Genomic DNA, 16697 nt, shown 5'->3' with positions numbered 1-16697 from the left:
GGCACAGAGCAGAGTGCAGTGGCACAGAGCAGAGTGCAGTGGCGTAGAGTGCAGTGGTGTTGAGTTTTGTGGCAGACCGCAGTGTTGCAAAGAAGAGTGCTGTAGAGTAGAGTGGTGCACAGTGTACAGTAGTGCAGTGTAGAATAAAGTGTCATAATGTAGGGACATAGAGTACAATGGTGTAGAGTGGTATAGAATGCAGTGACGTAGAGTACAACGATGTAGAGTGGCAGAGTAGAGGGGCTAGAGTAAAGTAGAGGGGCTAGAGTAAAGTGCAGTTGCGTACAGCTGAGTAATTAAGAGTAAACGTGGGTGGTTAGAGTAAAGCAGAGTTGTGCACAGAGTGGAGAGTGGCACACAGCGGAGTGGACTAGAGTGGAGTAGAGGGGATTGACAGAGTGCAATGGCGGTGAGTGGTACAGAGTAGAGTGCAGTGGGATAGAGAGCAGTGGGATAGATTGCAGCACAGCATAGTACAGTAGAGTTGCACAGAGAGCAGTGGCAGACGGTGCAGCAGTGCAAAGTAGTACAGAGTGGCAGGGCCATAGCAGACAATACATCTGCAAATTAAATGACCATTACATTTGCACACAGACAGTTTTACTGATAAAACAATAAGACGAACAAATGATAGTGTGGAAATGTCATAATCTAGTGTATTAATTAGTTTGATTGTATTAAAATATTTGTTTCCACCACATTTCAGAGTTACCCAAAAATTTGCTTCATTTGTGGTTTCGTAATTCTAAAATATCTGTACAGTTCATTTAAAGACATTCAAATTTTGTTGAGAACGAGCACTGGTGAATGGATACCGTAAACACGGAAGGCACAAATTTATGCTGGAGATCCTAAAACAAATAAAGTCAGCAAAATAGAAAGCAAGTAAATGTAAGTTACAAAACACAAAGCAATGGGGGAAAGCATTCCCAGGGAATCTTTCCGAATGTCCCCAAGATGTCGTTAGCAAACCGGACAGCTGCACTTTCAGGTAGGCTTAGTCATAAAAAGGAGTATCTGTTTAATACGTTTTCTTCTTTCTGTGGCCAGCAATTAGATAGCTGGAAAGTCCCCACTGTATGTAAGAATATTTAATTTACATATGCAAAATGTCTTTTGAATAGAGTTTTTCATCCTCTGTGGGGTGCATTTGAAAACAAGAGCTCAAGCCCCGTCCAGCATCTCATCGAACAGAAACCTTTGTTCTTCACCTTTGGATCATACCATGGAAAGCTGTGGGGGATTATAGCACCAGCACTGCATTGGAGTCTTATCAAGGAGTCCGTCCTGTTCAAATGAAAGTTTCGCGTTCTATAACGCCACATACCTCGCTTTCACTTTAACCTCTTCGATGCGGCGGACTGCCCCTGGCCGTCCGACGCAGCGGTGGGCGTATGGCCGTCCGTTATGCACACGCATCAAATTCCGCCACACCGCAGCGAAATTTCCACCGCGGCAAAGCGGTTAATAGCGGCCGCTGACCTTCCCGTAGACACGGATCGTCTAAAGAAAGGGGTGTGGGCTCTATTAAAGTGAAATTAGGAGAGTACCAAGCTATGTAGTTTTTTCTTCGCATAGTCAAACTACAGGTTTTATCGTTGGTACATGAGGATGGGCACCTGTGTGAGAATTGGCACTGTCAAAATAGTTTTTTATCTCCAGCGCGTAATTTTTACCATTTGCTTACATGTAAAAATTATTTCCCGTTTCTCTTGCTACTAGCCAGGGTCCATTCAGTCATAAGACAAAGATACGTGGGGCAAATTTTTTTTTTTAACAAAAGTTTGTTTATTTTTCTGGTCTCATATAGGTCTACAACACAGAACATTTCCCAAGATGACCAACAAACTATTAGTCTTCTTTTGGGAATCACGGAGGAGTCCCTTTCAATAGCGCATGTGCAATTTGAACGAAAGACACTTGGTTCAAAGTGGCTTTTGAAGCTGCAGATCACCTTAAAGAGCAAGCATGGCACTGTGCAACATGGCCGTGTTTGCAGATTTGAACATTTTGTGTCCGATGTAAAGTGTCCCCAGACATTGGTGGAGACGGCGGCACACCGCAAGTATAGATCCTTAGTTACAGCATAACCTTGTTCCAATGTATTAGAGGATCCAAGGGCTCGCAGTGGTGTTCATATACATATCTTCCAAATGACAAGTTATTCCTTCTGCAATGAGCAGTATGATTTTGCAGAACAATGTTGCTTTATATGTTCCTAAAACCACCCCCTTTGGGGGGGATAGATGGAAATTTGGCATGTAATATGCCTGTTCTCTGGCTAAATTGTGAAATGGTCTGTGGTGCAGTCTTACACTCCTGGCAGTGTCTGTCCGGTATCCAGTCAGACAGTGGGCTGTCCAATGAAGGTGAAGTAAGATGTTTTAGAAGGTGAGCCCATTAAATGCATGGAGAATGAGCAGTGTTTGGATGGTGATGTATGGGTTAGAAAAGACAATGACCATGACCATATTGACTGACGTCTATGGAGGCATTTTCCTTTTCACGAGTATGAATCAGTGCATTGTTGGGGGAGTAAGCACTATAACAATGCAATTACAATACAACACACCATGAGTGAAAAGAGGTGTGTGCGATTTCCCTGACATCCAGGAGTCCAGATTATTCTGTTTTGGTATCTGGCTTCTGATTCATTTATAGGCTTGTTAGTCTCTCCCAAGTACCGCCTTAGTCTCTCCTAAGTACCGCCTTGTCTTCACTTGTAACCTTCCATGAGTACTGGCCCTTTTACTTCTGTGGTTACGCGGTATGTCTTATTTTAGTCCGTAAGTACTATTTGCTTTAATGCTTTTCTCCTACTGCAGACACTACATGCTTTCGTGCAACATTCAGCACGCCATGTACGCTTTCATGTCAACTTGACAAACAAATGTTTTTTTGGGTAAAAGCGCTGCATACCACGCTTTCACTTTAATAGCAGTTGGGGACCTTTCTTTAGAAAAGGCTCGTCTAAAGAAAGGGGCGTGACCTCTATTACCTTATATTATGGGTGGACAAAGCTGCATAGTTTTTCTTTGCATAGTCAAAGTACAGGTTTTATAGGTGGTCACAAGGATGGGCACTTGTGTGAAAATTGTCGGAGCCCCATTTTTACAATTTGTTTACAAGTAAAACATTATTTCCTGTTTCTCTTGCTACTAACCAGGGTCCATTCAGTCATAAGATAAAGATACGCAGGGTAAACATTTATTTACAAAAGCTTGCGAGATATCAGCAACAAGGTTTGTCCATCCAGCGTCAAGACACCCAAAAAAGCGCCTGGCACACACTGTAAGAGAACGTGCACTTCCAGTTTCACTAGTCCCACAAGAGATGCCTGTTCCAACCAAGTCGAACGTGAGAAAAAGCAACCAGCAAGTAAAACAAGAAATTTGGCAAGATATTTTTAGCTGAATGATCGTGCTCTACACGAGATTACCCTCCCATAACAAAAATTACACACAGTCCAAAAATAGAATAGTTTTCATGAATTCAAGTTTGAGACAGCAAGAACTTACATTTTTCTGTAATTATTCCAAAATCTTTAAGGGCTATTTTTCTGCATTGCACACACATTTGTTTAATTTTCATGATGCAAACATGAAAATGTTTGTTTAAAGTTTTTTATTTCTAAAATAATTCCAGTCACCAGTAAACATGTTTCAGGAGGAAAAATGCAATGACATAAAACCAAAGGTGCATTATTGCGGTATAAAGTCGTGTGTAAAAAACACAGCCATTCCCCTCAGTTAAAAGAAAAAAAAACGTATGCAATATGTCTCGCAACTGCAAGAATTTTCGCTATTGGCATTGTAAATGACAATGCCTTTTATTTATGTGTTTAAAAAACACGGCAATAATAAATGGCATCGTCATTCACAATACCAATAGGTCAAAGTTTCTAAAATGAGACACCTATTGCATTGCATATGCTTGCTTTTATTATTTTCCCTTTGATGCATTTCTGTACATAATAAATCTGCAGTCAGCGTCTTTCAACATTGTGCCCCTCGGAAATGGAAAGAGGCCTGCAAAAGCCTAAGCAATTGCCAAATGGAACATAGTTTGAGCTTTCACTAAGAGAATACTGGATCTTACCTGGTGCAAAAAAATCAATTGATGGACAGAATGCTGAACAAAGTCAAACATTCATCCCAGTACAGAGATCTGGGACTAAATCCATTGTTTTCTTGCTCCCCATGTCAGGTTTAAACCCAGCGATATGCAAATCAGTCTTGACCCTGCTCCCCCTGAGAACAGACCAGCCCGAACTGCCAGACCAGGTCTTCCCTGCACCGGAAACAAGCATTCTGGTACCGGTTTCGGGGTAACACCCTTCATCAGCCAGGCTAGCTCAACTCCTTTGGCATAGAGAGCACAGGACCCATGTCAGGGCCTACCTGTTCCACTCTGGGTGACAAATGCAAAAAGAACAATTAATGTATAGAATGCTGAACAATGTCAATGCATTGTTTTTTTTGTGGACTCAAGCTAGCCTGGCTGATGAGGGGGGTTACCCCGAAACAGGTACTAGGATGTTTGTGTCCGGCCCTGGGAGAACCTGGCTTGGCAAGACTGATTTGCATATGGCTTGGTCCATACTAGGGTGGCATACTGAGCAAAAGAACGATGGATTTATCCCAGATCTCTTGACTGGGGTGAATGTTTGATTCATTCAGTATTCCGTCCATTTGTTGTTGCAACTCTTTTCCAGTAGCACATAGCTGTTCAGTAATCTGAAGTAATGTAGACTTCTCCTTAGGGAAAAAAGTAAAGACTTTTATGCAAGGGAAATACCTTCTCTTTCAACACATTTACAGAGAACAACTTTTCTTTGAAGACCACGCAGCTTGACTAAAACGCGCACCAATCAGAACATGAAAGTCCTTATTGATATAGTTTGGGAATAAGGGAAGAATTACCAAGCAATTATCGACAAGGTCAACCAGTTAACCAATTTCCCTCAGCACAAATTTCACGGACTCCTGCAGCAGCCTTGTATAAAGTCTTGCAATTGTACAGAAATTTAAGATGCAACAGAGGTAGAATGTTGTGGACCACTGCAAGAGGCTGTTAGATCTCACGGTCTTGCACTATCAGTTGGGGTCTTTGTAAAACTCAGGTGCCTGTACTGCAGAAATAGGGATCTCTTTTCAGCTAATCCCTGGCCTTATGACTGAGGAGGAGTTTTTACATGCTCCCTTTCCTTTAAATACCTGCCAATTGAGAAAGCCGTTGCTTGGCTTTCAGCTCCTGACCCGATTCCACGCCCCTTCCCTCTATTGAGTTCCTGTTGCCTCGCCGTCCTTGACCGACACTGTGTTTTCTGTCCTGATCATTTCACTAGTTTTCACGACGTATTCACTTTCCTTGGTGTGCCCCAGGAGGCCGATTCCTGACGCCCTTTGACTCGCGGCCGCATTTTCGCTAATTATTACCCTGCGGCCACGTTCCGACTCCCCGCCAGCTTATCGTTTGCCTTGGTTCAGCCCCTCCCGGTGTTAAGCCCTCCTGGGTTTGTTGTTGCGCGGCCGCGTTTCAAGTGGATCCATATGCAGCCGCTTTACTTTGAAGTTTTACTGCCTGGATACACTGTATCCCATATACACGCGGTGCGTGTTTGCTTAAAGCCTTTTCTGGGGAAGCCTGTTTCACGACCGCGTTTCAGTGTTTCCACACGCGGTCGCTTTCCTTTGATTAATTCAACGCCTTGGATACCTTGTATACTTTGTAGCCATTATACGCGGGGTGCGCGTTTGCCAATTCTGTTTATTCTGTTGTTGTTTGACACGCGCAATGCGCGTTTGACTATATATTGGGACTCACCTTTTATTTTGACAATATTACTGAAAACAGCTTGGGATTGAGAGCTGTCGGCATTATCTATGTATATAAAAACAAATGTATGTCTGTCTGTCTGTCCTTTATGCATTACTACACTATTCATCCGATCACCATGAAACTTTGGGAAGTTGTTGAGCACACTCCCGCAAAGGTTTCTGGCATAAAATATTTTTAACTATCGGCCCCCTAGGGCCCTCATAATCTTTTGAATACTGATGTACGCACAAAACGGAAAAACAAACAAAATCGCCATGAAACTTTGGGAAGTTGTTGAGTACACTCCCGCGAAGGTTTCTGGCATAACATTTTTTTAAATATCGGCCTCCCAGGGCCCTCAATCTTTCGAATACTGATGTATGCACCAGACGGAAAAACAAAAAATCGTGTATCCACAAGCACTCGAATAAATAAATAGAATTAAAACACCATTCATCCGATCGCCATGACACTTTGGGAAGTTGTTGAGTACATTCCCGTGAAGGTTTCTGACATACATTTTCTTTTAAATATCGGCCCCCAGGGCCCTCATAATCTTTCGAATACTGATGTACGCACCAAACGGAAAAATAAAAAATTGTGTATCCACACGCACTCTAATAAAGAAATAGAATTAAAACGACACTTTGAAATGTTTTCTATATTAAAATGAATAAATTTCAATAAAAATGACACAATGTAAATTGAATGTTATCATAACCAGTTTCCTTGAATTTCCTTTCTTTGGAGATCGCAGCAACGCGCGACGGGTAAGCTAGTTTTATATAAGGTTCCTCTGCTGCCTCTCCCTTTTTTTTGGTTCTTCTGCTGCTGGTACCAGTAAAGAAATAATTAGCAGTGGACCTTCTACAAGACATCAAGAGATGTCCAGCTGGTAAGAGATAACCTTGTTTCTGTTGAGCAGGCACTACATTGTTCATTCTTTATTAGTGTATCACCAGAGGGGTGGGTGTCTTTTCATAGTGTTTATTCTCTTCCTGTAGGTTGCCTCCCTTCCTGTTCTCATGTCCGATCCCAACCCGGGGGGGGGGTACTAGCTGGGGAATTGTGAAGTTTTTGCGCCTTGGCATCCAATCCCCACATCTCCTTGGGCTAGTTTCCTGGCATGAGACGGATTGATATTTTCATCTAGGCACTATTTTAGGGAGTGTGGGGAACTCCTCGTCGCTCCTGTGGATTTAACCTTGAGCCAGGTTAGTGGCATCAGCGACAGAGGCTTTCAACAACAAACCATATTTGTTTTCTGAATTGAAATAGGCACTGCTCTGAAGCATATACTTTTACAGAGCTAAGAATCTACAAAACCTGTGAGATGCGAAATCTTCCGTAGTTGTACTGGAGAGGGCTTTTCCTAATTCATGTGCAATCCCATAATGCGAGCATGCATCTTGAAGATCTATTGCAAAGATCTAGTCTCCCTGACCTAACTGTACCAACACCAACTTTAATCACTCTTTTGTCACCCTATAAATATATGTCTTTGCCCCAACACCCACAGGGGCATTTGACCTGGTTAGGTCTCGTCCTTTACCATTCCGAAGGAATGGGAAATGGCGAGAATTCAAGTGCTCGAACTGATTGTCAAACCACCGCATTTTTTCGTGGCGTTTTCTTCGAGTGCACGTGGCCACAGGCACGCACTTTTGGCCCATACACTTTCATGGCCATCTGTTCCTCAATGTCCCTCCCACCCTTCGTTTGATCTAGCCGCGAGTTCAGGCTAATGGCCCTCCCCCTCCCCCAGCACAGAGCGCGCATCGCGGCCGCACAGCACACCAAAGGGCTTCTCCCAGCGTGTGCTGTGCGGCTTCTCCTCCCCTAATTATGTGGCCGGCCGTACTTGTGTTTCCCGGCCGCTTCCCGGCCGCTCTTGTATTTAATTAGCAGCAGCAGCATTTCTCCTGCGCCAGGCCACATCAAAGGCTCTGTGCCACTTTCACCCACACAGCAACACTTACAGACACGCAACGCCACTCACACCCACGCAAGCCCACTATCATCCACGCAACACCACACTCACCCACGCAACGCCACTCACCCACGCAACACCACTCACACACGCAACGCCACTCATCCACGCAACGCCACTCATCCACGCAACGCCACTCATCCACGCAACGCCACTCATCCACGCAACGCCACTCATCCACGCAACGCCACTCATCCACGCAACGCCACTCATCCACGCAACGCCACTCGCACACGCAACGCCACTCGCACACGCAACGCCACTCGCACACGCAACGCCACTCGCACACGCAACGCCACTCGCACACGCCACTTGCACACGCAACGCCACTCACACACGCAACGCCACTCACACACGCAACGCCACTCACACACGCAACGCCACTCACACACGCAACGCCACTCACACACGCAACGCCACTCACACACGCAACGCCACTCACACACGCAACGCCACTCACACACGCAACGCCACTCACACACGCAACGCCACTCACAGATTGTGGGTGCAGATTGTGGGTGCAGATTCAGAGTGCAGATTGTGGGTGCAGATTGTGGGTGCAGATTGTGGGTGCAGATTCAGGGTGCAGATTGTGGGTGCAGATTGTGGGTGCAGATTGTGGGTGCAGATTGTGGGTGCAGATTGTGGGTGCAGATTGTGGGTGCAGATTGTGGGTGCAGATTGTGGGTGCAGATTCAGAGTGCAGATTCAGAGAAAACTCAGCAGCACCACCACCATTGCAATGCAATAGGTCTCGTTTTAACGCAAATTTAAGCTATAGGCCTTGTAAATGACAAAGCCTTTTATTTATGTTCCAAAAACCAGAACGCAAAAATAAAGGGCATTATCATTTACAATGCTAATAGTTCAGACTCGCGTTATTGCGAGACCTATTGCATTTCCAATGCTTGTTTTTGCTCAAGTGGTTTAACTGCTTGTGTGACTTTGCCAAGATAAAAGTCTTTGGAATTGCACCTTAAAATGAAGGGACACCTCGCAGTACCCAATATTTAATTGTATTTTGTTACTTTCTGCCACTCCTCTGGGTATTTTAAAATGGTCCAGGAGTGGACCTCAAGCCTAAGGCCTGAAATAGTAAGGACACAGGCTACATAAACAAGTTAAAGAAAGGGCTCCATGGAACAATTTTTTTTTCTGTACTTAATAAAGACTCTTGTTGGAAAATCAATAGTTTTTTCAGCATCACAGAAATTAAAATGTATACACAGAGGGTGAGTGACAAATGAACAACTGTGTTTTGTAAACAATGGTGAGAGTTGTATTACACATTAATGTATTTTTCCTGCTTTAAATCTCAATTGCTCTTACCTATGATGGTATACTTAATAGTAAACTACCCACTGGATAAAATGCCTCCTTTGTAGCTTCAGATTTCAAGGTTAAGCTCTACATCTAGGCCTTCTAGAAGAGAAAGCTACATGTCATTTGAGGTTGGTATCAAGGAGTCAGGAAATAAAACAAGAGTATCTCCATTTTCAATCATTTCCAGTACCCTTCAGGTCCAAAGAAATTGGCTTATAACTTAACAGAGAGGGAAGGTATATTGCCCAATAATGAAAGAAAAGAGGAGATGATGGCTGTGCTGTCCCACATAAACCATTCTCATGTATTCATTTAAGACTATGGGCCCTGCTGTGGGTCTGATAAATCTGCTTTCTTTACTAAGAAAATTAAGTCAGCCAGTAATTTGACTAAGGCATTGTTTCAAGCGGTCACCAAACCCTTCACTCCAGCTATCCGAACTCCGCAACAAGCAGTCAGGCCTTCTGCAATTCCCTGGCTTATCATTTTCAAGAGAAAATTAAGGTAATCTTTATTAGATTCCACCTCCAGTGGTTTCAACTGCCAGAACAGCAATGACGTTAGGTCTGTGATCTCTGATAGGACAGTGTTTACTGAATTTGCTCCACTCGGAGGATCAAGTCAAACTGGCCATTTCCAAGCCAAAGTCCGGATCTTCATCGAGCCCTTGTCCAACAAAGATTTTTCATTTTGTTCCCGATTCAGTGGTTCCTTCCCTAGCAAAGATCTTCAAAGTCATGTTTAGTTCAGGTGTGTTTCCAAAACAGTGGAAGGCAGCTACTGTTCTTCCATTGCTGAAGAAATTAACCTAAATGAACAAGACCCGAACAGCTATCAGCCTATCTTTAGGCTTCCCTAAAACACAGAACTAGCCACATTTCTGGAAAATAGCAGTTTGCTCGATGAGACTCAATTTGGCTTCAGGGGTGGTCACAGCACCGAGTCGATGCTAATTGAGGTCACAGAGGAAATTAAGGGCATCAGTGAATAAGGGTGGTAGCGCTCCTCTTATCCTGCTCGACCTATCTGCAGCATTTGACACAATCAATCATGACCTTTTGATTGATATATACACAGATTATAGTTTCACTTTATAATAAGGGTCCTAATATGAGGGACACCTGCATGAGTGCAGCGAGCTAATGGATGGACAAAAAAATGCCGTAAATGGATTTCTTCTAAGACAGAAGATATTCAGTTTGGCAAAAATGCCTTTATGGTGCCAGATCAGTAAGCCTCCCTCCCGACGCTGGTTAAGACAGTTAAAAAGCTATGCGCCTGGGTTGAGAACAGACTAACGTTTAAAGAGCATGTCAATAAAGTAATCTCTGCATCAGTTTTCTTCCTTTGCATTGTGAAGAAAATTGCTCAATTCATGCCATTTGATTTGCTAAGGACTGGGATTGCATTAGTCTTAATCAGAGAAAACTATTGTAATGGGCTGTACCAAACTATCCCTAAAAAAAAAAAACTATAAGCAAATTGCAAATCCTGCAAAACTCAACAGCCCGGATGCTTTTGTTGGTCCCTAGATTTAGTTTGGGCGCACAAGCTAATAGCAGACTACATTGGTTACCCGTAAAAAAGCACACAGTCTTTAAGGGCCTTTGTATTGCCTTTAAGGCACTTCATGGTCTAGGTTCTGCTTAACTGAGAGAAAGGTTCAAATAGTATCAGCCTGGTAGGGCCCTTCACTCCAGCTCTGCCAAAAACAAGGTAGTTCCCTTGTGTAAAAAGTCCTCCTAGGGAGGTAGGCGCTTTGTCATTTGCACTGCTTGAAACTGGAATGGTCTACCTCAAGAGCTAAAAGCAGCCACTTCCCTACTAGGTTTCAGGAAAGCGCGAAAGACCTGGCTGTTTGGTCACAATTGGCCATTTCGGTTTGCAAACCATCTGTTACTGGCAGCGCAAAGATGCCTCCAGGCATACGTTCTACATATTCAAATGGCCTCAACATTTCAAATTTGACTTCACACATATTTTTGACAAATGACACTTCGTTCCAAAAGACTTTATGGGAGTCTGACAAGCCTCAAACACTATGCAAGGAGAGTTGGTGCATACTAGCTTAGACTGTATCCCACATAACTATGAAAGCATTGGGATGTTTATCCAGTACCGGATAAGCAAATTTTCAGTCACAGGCCCTACTTGGCAAAAACGTACAAGCCAGGGGTGAATAATAGGTTGCCAGAAATAGTAGCTGGTGCGGACTTCTGCATTAGTTTATTATCAAATTGGTCCTTCAAAAGTTTTCACATCTAAAATACACAAGAACCTCCCATTTTAATGTTTTTGTGCAGTTACACAGGGGCAATGTATAGACAGACTGCTTTGAGACAAGCTGATCGATTAAAGGCGGTCCATACTAGATAGATGTGATACAATTCAAAAGGGAATGATTCCAAAAAAACATTAACTTTTTTTGTTAAATAAAAAAAAGGAGGTACTGATTCATTAACAAGAAATCCGATGCTACAAATTAAACACTATTTTGAATCTGAAGCAAATTCTTGAGAAAGAACTGTCCTTCCCAAATGCACCTCTCGACTCCCACCCATCAAAATGTACCTGAGGCAAGGCTAGAAAATACAGCATTAAAGAGCTGCTGTTTATCCCGGATGATCTTACCTGCACAACATATCAGCCATAATGTCAAGAGCCTCAAGCTGAACAGACACATCTTCCTGCTTGGCAATAGCACTTGTAAGACGTCCTGTGATCTTCTTGCAAACATTTGCAGCCAATGCAGAGCCTACAACAGACAAGTATGCATAAGTACCTCCTTTACTGGCAGAACGACAAAACAAAGGTTCTCAGAATCCATCCTAAAAAAATAATAAAGTTTAACACTGTCAGGTAAGTAAAGTGAAAACATCAAGTAAACAAACAAATATTCAATAGCAAGGAAGGAAAAGTTTCACACATAGCCCTAATTCTCCTTCAGAGAATTCATCATTAAAATCATAAGCACTATACAGTCCTACACTATACCACTATACACTATACCATGTGCAGGATCCAAAATATAAACATTTCTTTAAAAGAGAACTTAAAAAAACTAATACCAACAAACCTGATCTATCTCCAGGCTCGCTCAGACAATTTTAGTTTGCTCTATTTTTGTTAACAAGCAAGTTAGGTTTTAAAATGTGTACAGGGCAATGTAGTCAGACTAAAGACCAGAGAAGCTGGAAATCCCAAACTGTTTCTTTAAGGAATGCCACTGCATCGGTATCCTATCAAAGCATATCAATGACAATTAGCCCACTTCTCTTTTTACAGGAATCAAAGATCCTGAGCGTAACAAATAATTGCTCACTCTTTTCTTCACAAAGTTGTAAGAGTTGCTTATGAGGAGCAATAAGGAGGAGAACTTGGATATAAGGCAAGGGTCTTTTCCTACTCCTGTAAGGGATCTTCTTTATTAGTCATAACAGTTCTTACGCTTATTCATGAATAGTCGTATGCACATGGCAAGCCTATCCCTTGAAATGCAAAGGAAGAGGAATAGACCACTTTGTCCACTTGGTTCTGCTAGGAAGCCTGCCCCACTTAGGCACCAGCTTTGGAGTCCGAATCAAGAGCCTTGTAAACAAATGAACAGTTCTCCACATGACCCTTTTACAGATTTCTGCAATAAATATTTTTCTTGGTAAGGCATGAGCTACCTTACCCCTTGTACAAGAACCTACCAAATAAATATCTGCAGCATTTTGATAACAGAAGAGAATAAAGGGGCCTCTGTTCTGAGGAGCCCATAAGGTCAGTTCTGAGGTTTCTTGTACTTCTTAATTAGAGGTTGGATGGTTTCCAACATGGATTTCTTGCTCTGAATTTCGTTTTCTGCAACTGGGCCAAAAAGTGTTATCCGAAAATGGAAGAGTTAAAATCCTCCATTGTGCTTTATGCTTGCGGCCGCAAGACTAGGTCAAGAGGTGACCTGAACTACCATGACAACATCCAGGAGCAGCAAGTTCTGAAGAGTCTGCAGTGCTGCTAATAACATGGCTGTAAACAATCATTCCTTCATGCAAGATTGAATTAAAATATATGGTTTTAATTGTGAATGTTTTCACTGAAAGTCTGCATAGTCAGTTAAGGACTTCCCATATTGCCCTAGTAAAGCAGTAAAACTGGCAGCATTCATTGCAGCAGCCAGCGTTCCACAAACAGCTTGCACCAATTCAGCCAACTGGTTTCCTCTCCTCAGGTTTGGCAGGAGCTGTAGCACAAGTTACTACTTGTGTAACGATATAGCTGTAAGAGACAGTTAGTGATAGATTCCGTACCTTAGAATATCCCCATGCGTCAGGCTGGATCCGGAAAGTTTTCTGCTTAGCAGTACCCCTGCGCGTCAGTAGATGGCGTCGTAGGCGCCAAGATGACGTCACGGAGAGTACTTGGGCGCCACCCATGCGCGCGGACAACAGTTCTGTACACAACTATTCCGTGCCGAAACGCAGAGCCATGCAAGATACTGACCATTGGTGCATAAAACTGGGGCCCTAAAAGGGATGACCTTAACCCTAGTAATCAGTCCGCAGAACGGGGAGGATGGGTGGGGCGGTAAGGAATCTATCACTAACTAATGTCTCTTACAGATATATCGTTACACAAGTAGTAACTTGTGCATCTGAAAGAGACACGTTAGTGATAGATTTATTACCTTAGAATGGATACCCCAGCAATACCAGTTATCTCCGGTGGTGGGTCTGCGAACGAGATTACACCAAAAAGTGCCGGAGCATTGAACGGCCAAAGAAGCCATCTCTCCGGACAGGACTCTCAAGGCACTAGTGTTTGGTAAACGTGTACAGCGAGGCCCACGTAGCTGCCTGACAAATGTCCTGCCAGGGAACTCCTCATCCCAAGGCAGTAGTGGCTACAGTAGTCCTGGTGGCTCGCTCCCTCCCCGCAGGACAGGGCCCGGGCCACCGTCAGCACCATTGCCCGGCCCAGCCGCCATCTTGGACACGGCACCACGCGGCCGCGCGGCCTCAGCCCGACCCCAACCCCGGGCCTGGCCAGGCCCCGACATCCCGGCACCACCCTCCACCCAGGAGGTGAACGGACCACTTGGCAGGTCAATGGGAGTACGAAGTGTCGATGGCTCTCCCCCGCCAGGTGCCGAGCACCCCCAGACTCCTCGGGCGCTGGCTCCACCCCCCTGCTGGGTGTCTGGACTCCCTCATCCCAGACCTCCCGACCTCCGAGAGCGAGGGTCCGGACATCAAAGGGCGCCAGACCTATAACTGAGGCAGCCCCAGGACAGGAAGGCAGTTGTATCCTGGAGTCGAGAGACACCGAGAAGAACTCATCCTTGACGGACTGTTGGCGCTGCCGCAGCCCTGCCTTGTGAACTATTGTCCTGCCTGCTGGCGCTGCCGCGGCTCTGCTACCTTCATCCTCGTGGGACCTGCTGGCGCTGCCGCGGCCCTCTGCAACCTTCATCCTCGTTGGGACCTGCTGGCGCTGCCGCGGCCCGTAGTAACCTCCATCCTCGTGGGCCCTGCTGGCGCTGCCGCGGCCCGTTGCAACCTGCCTTCTCCTGGGACCTGCTGGCGCTGCCGCGGCCCGTTGTAACCTTCATCCTCGTTGGGACCTGCTGGCGCTGCCGCGGCCCGTTGCCACCTACGACCTCTTCGGGACCTGCCGGCGCTGCCACGGTCCGACCCATCCGAACACCGAGCTCGAGGATTGTGAGCTATCACCGTTACACCTCAGTACCCGTAGGTACCAAGACTGTCCCGCTACCCCCTTCCCTTACTAGAGACTAGAATTGAGAGGATCATCGTGTCCTGATCGCCTTGTATCGCACCACTCTACTACCAGAAGTGCCTATAAAAGGTGTTACCCTGATCTTTGTGTGGTGTCCATCTGTGGGGGGGAAGTTACCTGTCTGTGCGATCACTGTGCTCGGCCGACCCTCCAGGTCTCCGTCTAACATTGGTGGCTAGCGGCGCGATCCGAACCAACGCGTACCATACAGACAGTAACTCACCCTACGACTAAAACCACAATGACGACCAAAGAGAGCGGATCGGCGGAGAAGTTCCAGATGGAAAAGCTGGAAGAATACAACCACCGAGAGCTCAAACAATTTTGCATGGACTTAGGCATTGCTACCACCGGGCTAAGCACAAAAGAAGACTTCAAAAACGCCCTAGAGGCCTGGGCAGAGACAAATACCGCAACCCCCCGGGACCCCGCAGCCCCGGAAGTCAACACCACCCGGACGGAGGAACGGAGAACAGGCCCTTCCCGTGAAGAGATCCAAGAGCGGGAAAAAAATAGATTACACGAGTTAGACTTGGCACGACTCAGATTAGACGGAGAATTGAAACTGGTGGAACAAAAAATAAACTTAGAACACTTACGGCTCAGAGAAGAGCGAGAGGAAAAACAGAGACAGAGAGACCTCGAAGAAAAAAGACTGGCATACGAGCACGAGTGCAAACTAGCGGAGATAGAAATACGCAAACTGAACAAAAACCTAGGGGTGCCCGAGCAACCGCACTCCCCGGGTCCTACCGAGCAGAAGGTCCACATCCCCAAGGATGTGGTCCGAGAATATCACCGGAATGACGACATACAGCAGTGGTTCAAGGCCTATGAGATTGCCATGACCGCCCACCGGGTCGCTCGAAGTGACTGGGGAGCCGGTCTATGGGGGAGATTCGTCAACGAGGGTCGTGATGCCCTGCTGCAGCTTCCGGACCATCAAATGACGTCCTATGACCACATGAAGGCCGCCCTCCTCAGTCGATATGGGCTTACACCCGAAATGTACCGCCAGAGGTTCCGCAACTGCACCCGGATCCCAGGTACGACGTGGTTGGAATACGTGAACTATTTCAGCCGAGCCTTCGAGGGGTGGATCAAGGGTAACAACGTAACCACTTACGAACAACTCTTCAATATCATTGTGTGGGAACACCTCTCCAACAACTGCTTCGTCGAGCTCAGGCAGCACCTCCTCGACAGTAAATTGACTGAACCCCGGCAGCTCGCCACCGAGGCTGACCGGTGGGAGAGCACCCGAGTGGCCCGGAGTGGGCCGAATGAGCAGAACAGAACCAACCAAGGTCATCATCGTCCCCGAGGAGGAGGAGGAGGCCCGGGCCGGGGCAGAGACGCCGTCCCGGCCGCACCCACTAACGCCACCCCGGCCCCAGCAGGCCGGGGAAACCCCCCGATGCGCCCGGGGTTCCGAGCTAACGTGACGTGTCATCGATGCCAGCGAGTCGGCCACTATGCCAGTGACCCGACCTGCCCGAAGAACCAGGCCCCCGGGCCCCGCCAGATGGCAGCCGCCGCCCTGGGAGAAGAACAAGTCTCCGAAGACACGGAAACCTATGAGTCGGAGCAGTTCGAGTGGGAACCCGCCGCCATGACCCTGGCATGCCTAGGAGGAAGAGACATGGTCCCGCGGACTCCCCTGCCCGCCAACACTCGGAAGTACAGCCAATGGGTGAGCATCAATGGGCGCAAGGCCGAGGCCCTGCGTGACACCGGGGCCAGTGTGACGGCCGTCCGCTGTCACCTGGTGACCCCAGAACAA

General features: G+C 46.0%; 1 protein-coding gene across 1 annotated transcript in view; it reads right to left on the bottom strand.

The window, feature by feature from the left end:
- CAND1 (cullin associated and neddylation dissociated 1) overlaps positions 1 to 16697 on the bottom strand; it is a 393750-nt gene that overhangs the window by 289512 nt on the left and 87541 nt on the right. The window contains exon 4 of the mRNA XM_078676454.1: positions 11765 to 11888. Coding sequence (XP_078532580.1) covers positions 11765 to 11888 — 124 coding nt within the window. The remainder of the gene's footprint in view (positions 1 to 11764; positions 11889 to 16697) is intronic.

Source organism: Lissotriton helveticus, chromosome 1_1 (assembly GCF_964261635.1).
Source record: "Lissotriton helveticus chromosome 1_1, aLisHel1.1, whole genome shotgun sequence".
Classification (NCBI taxonomy): Eukaryota; Metazoa; Chordata; class Amphibia; order Caudata; family Salamandridae; genus Lissotriton; species Lissotriton helveticus.
Note: the sequence above shows the minus strand (reverse complement) of the source record. Positions and strands in the feature narration are given on the sequence as shown.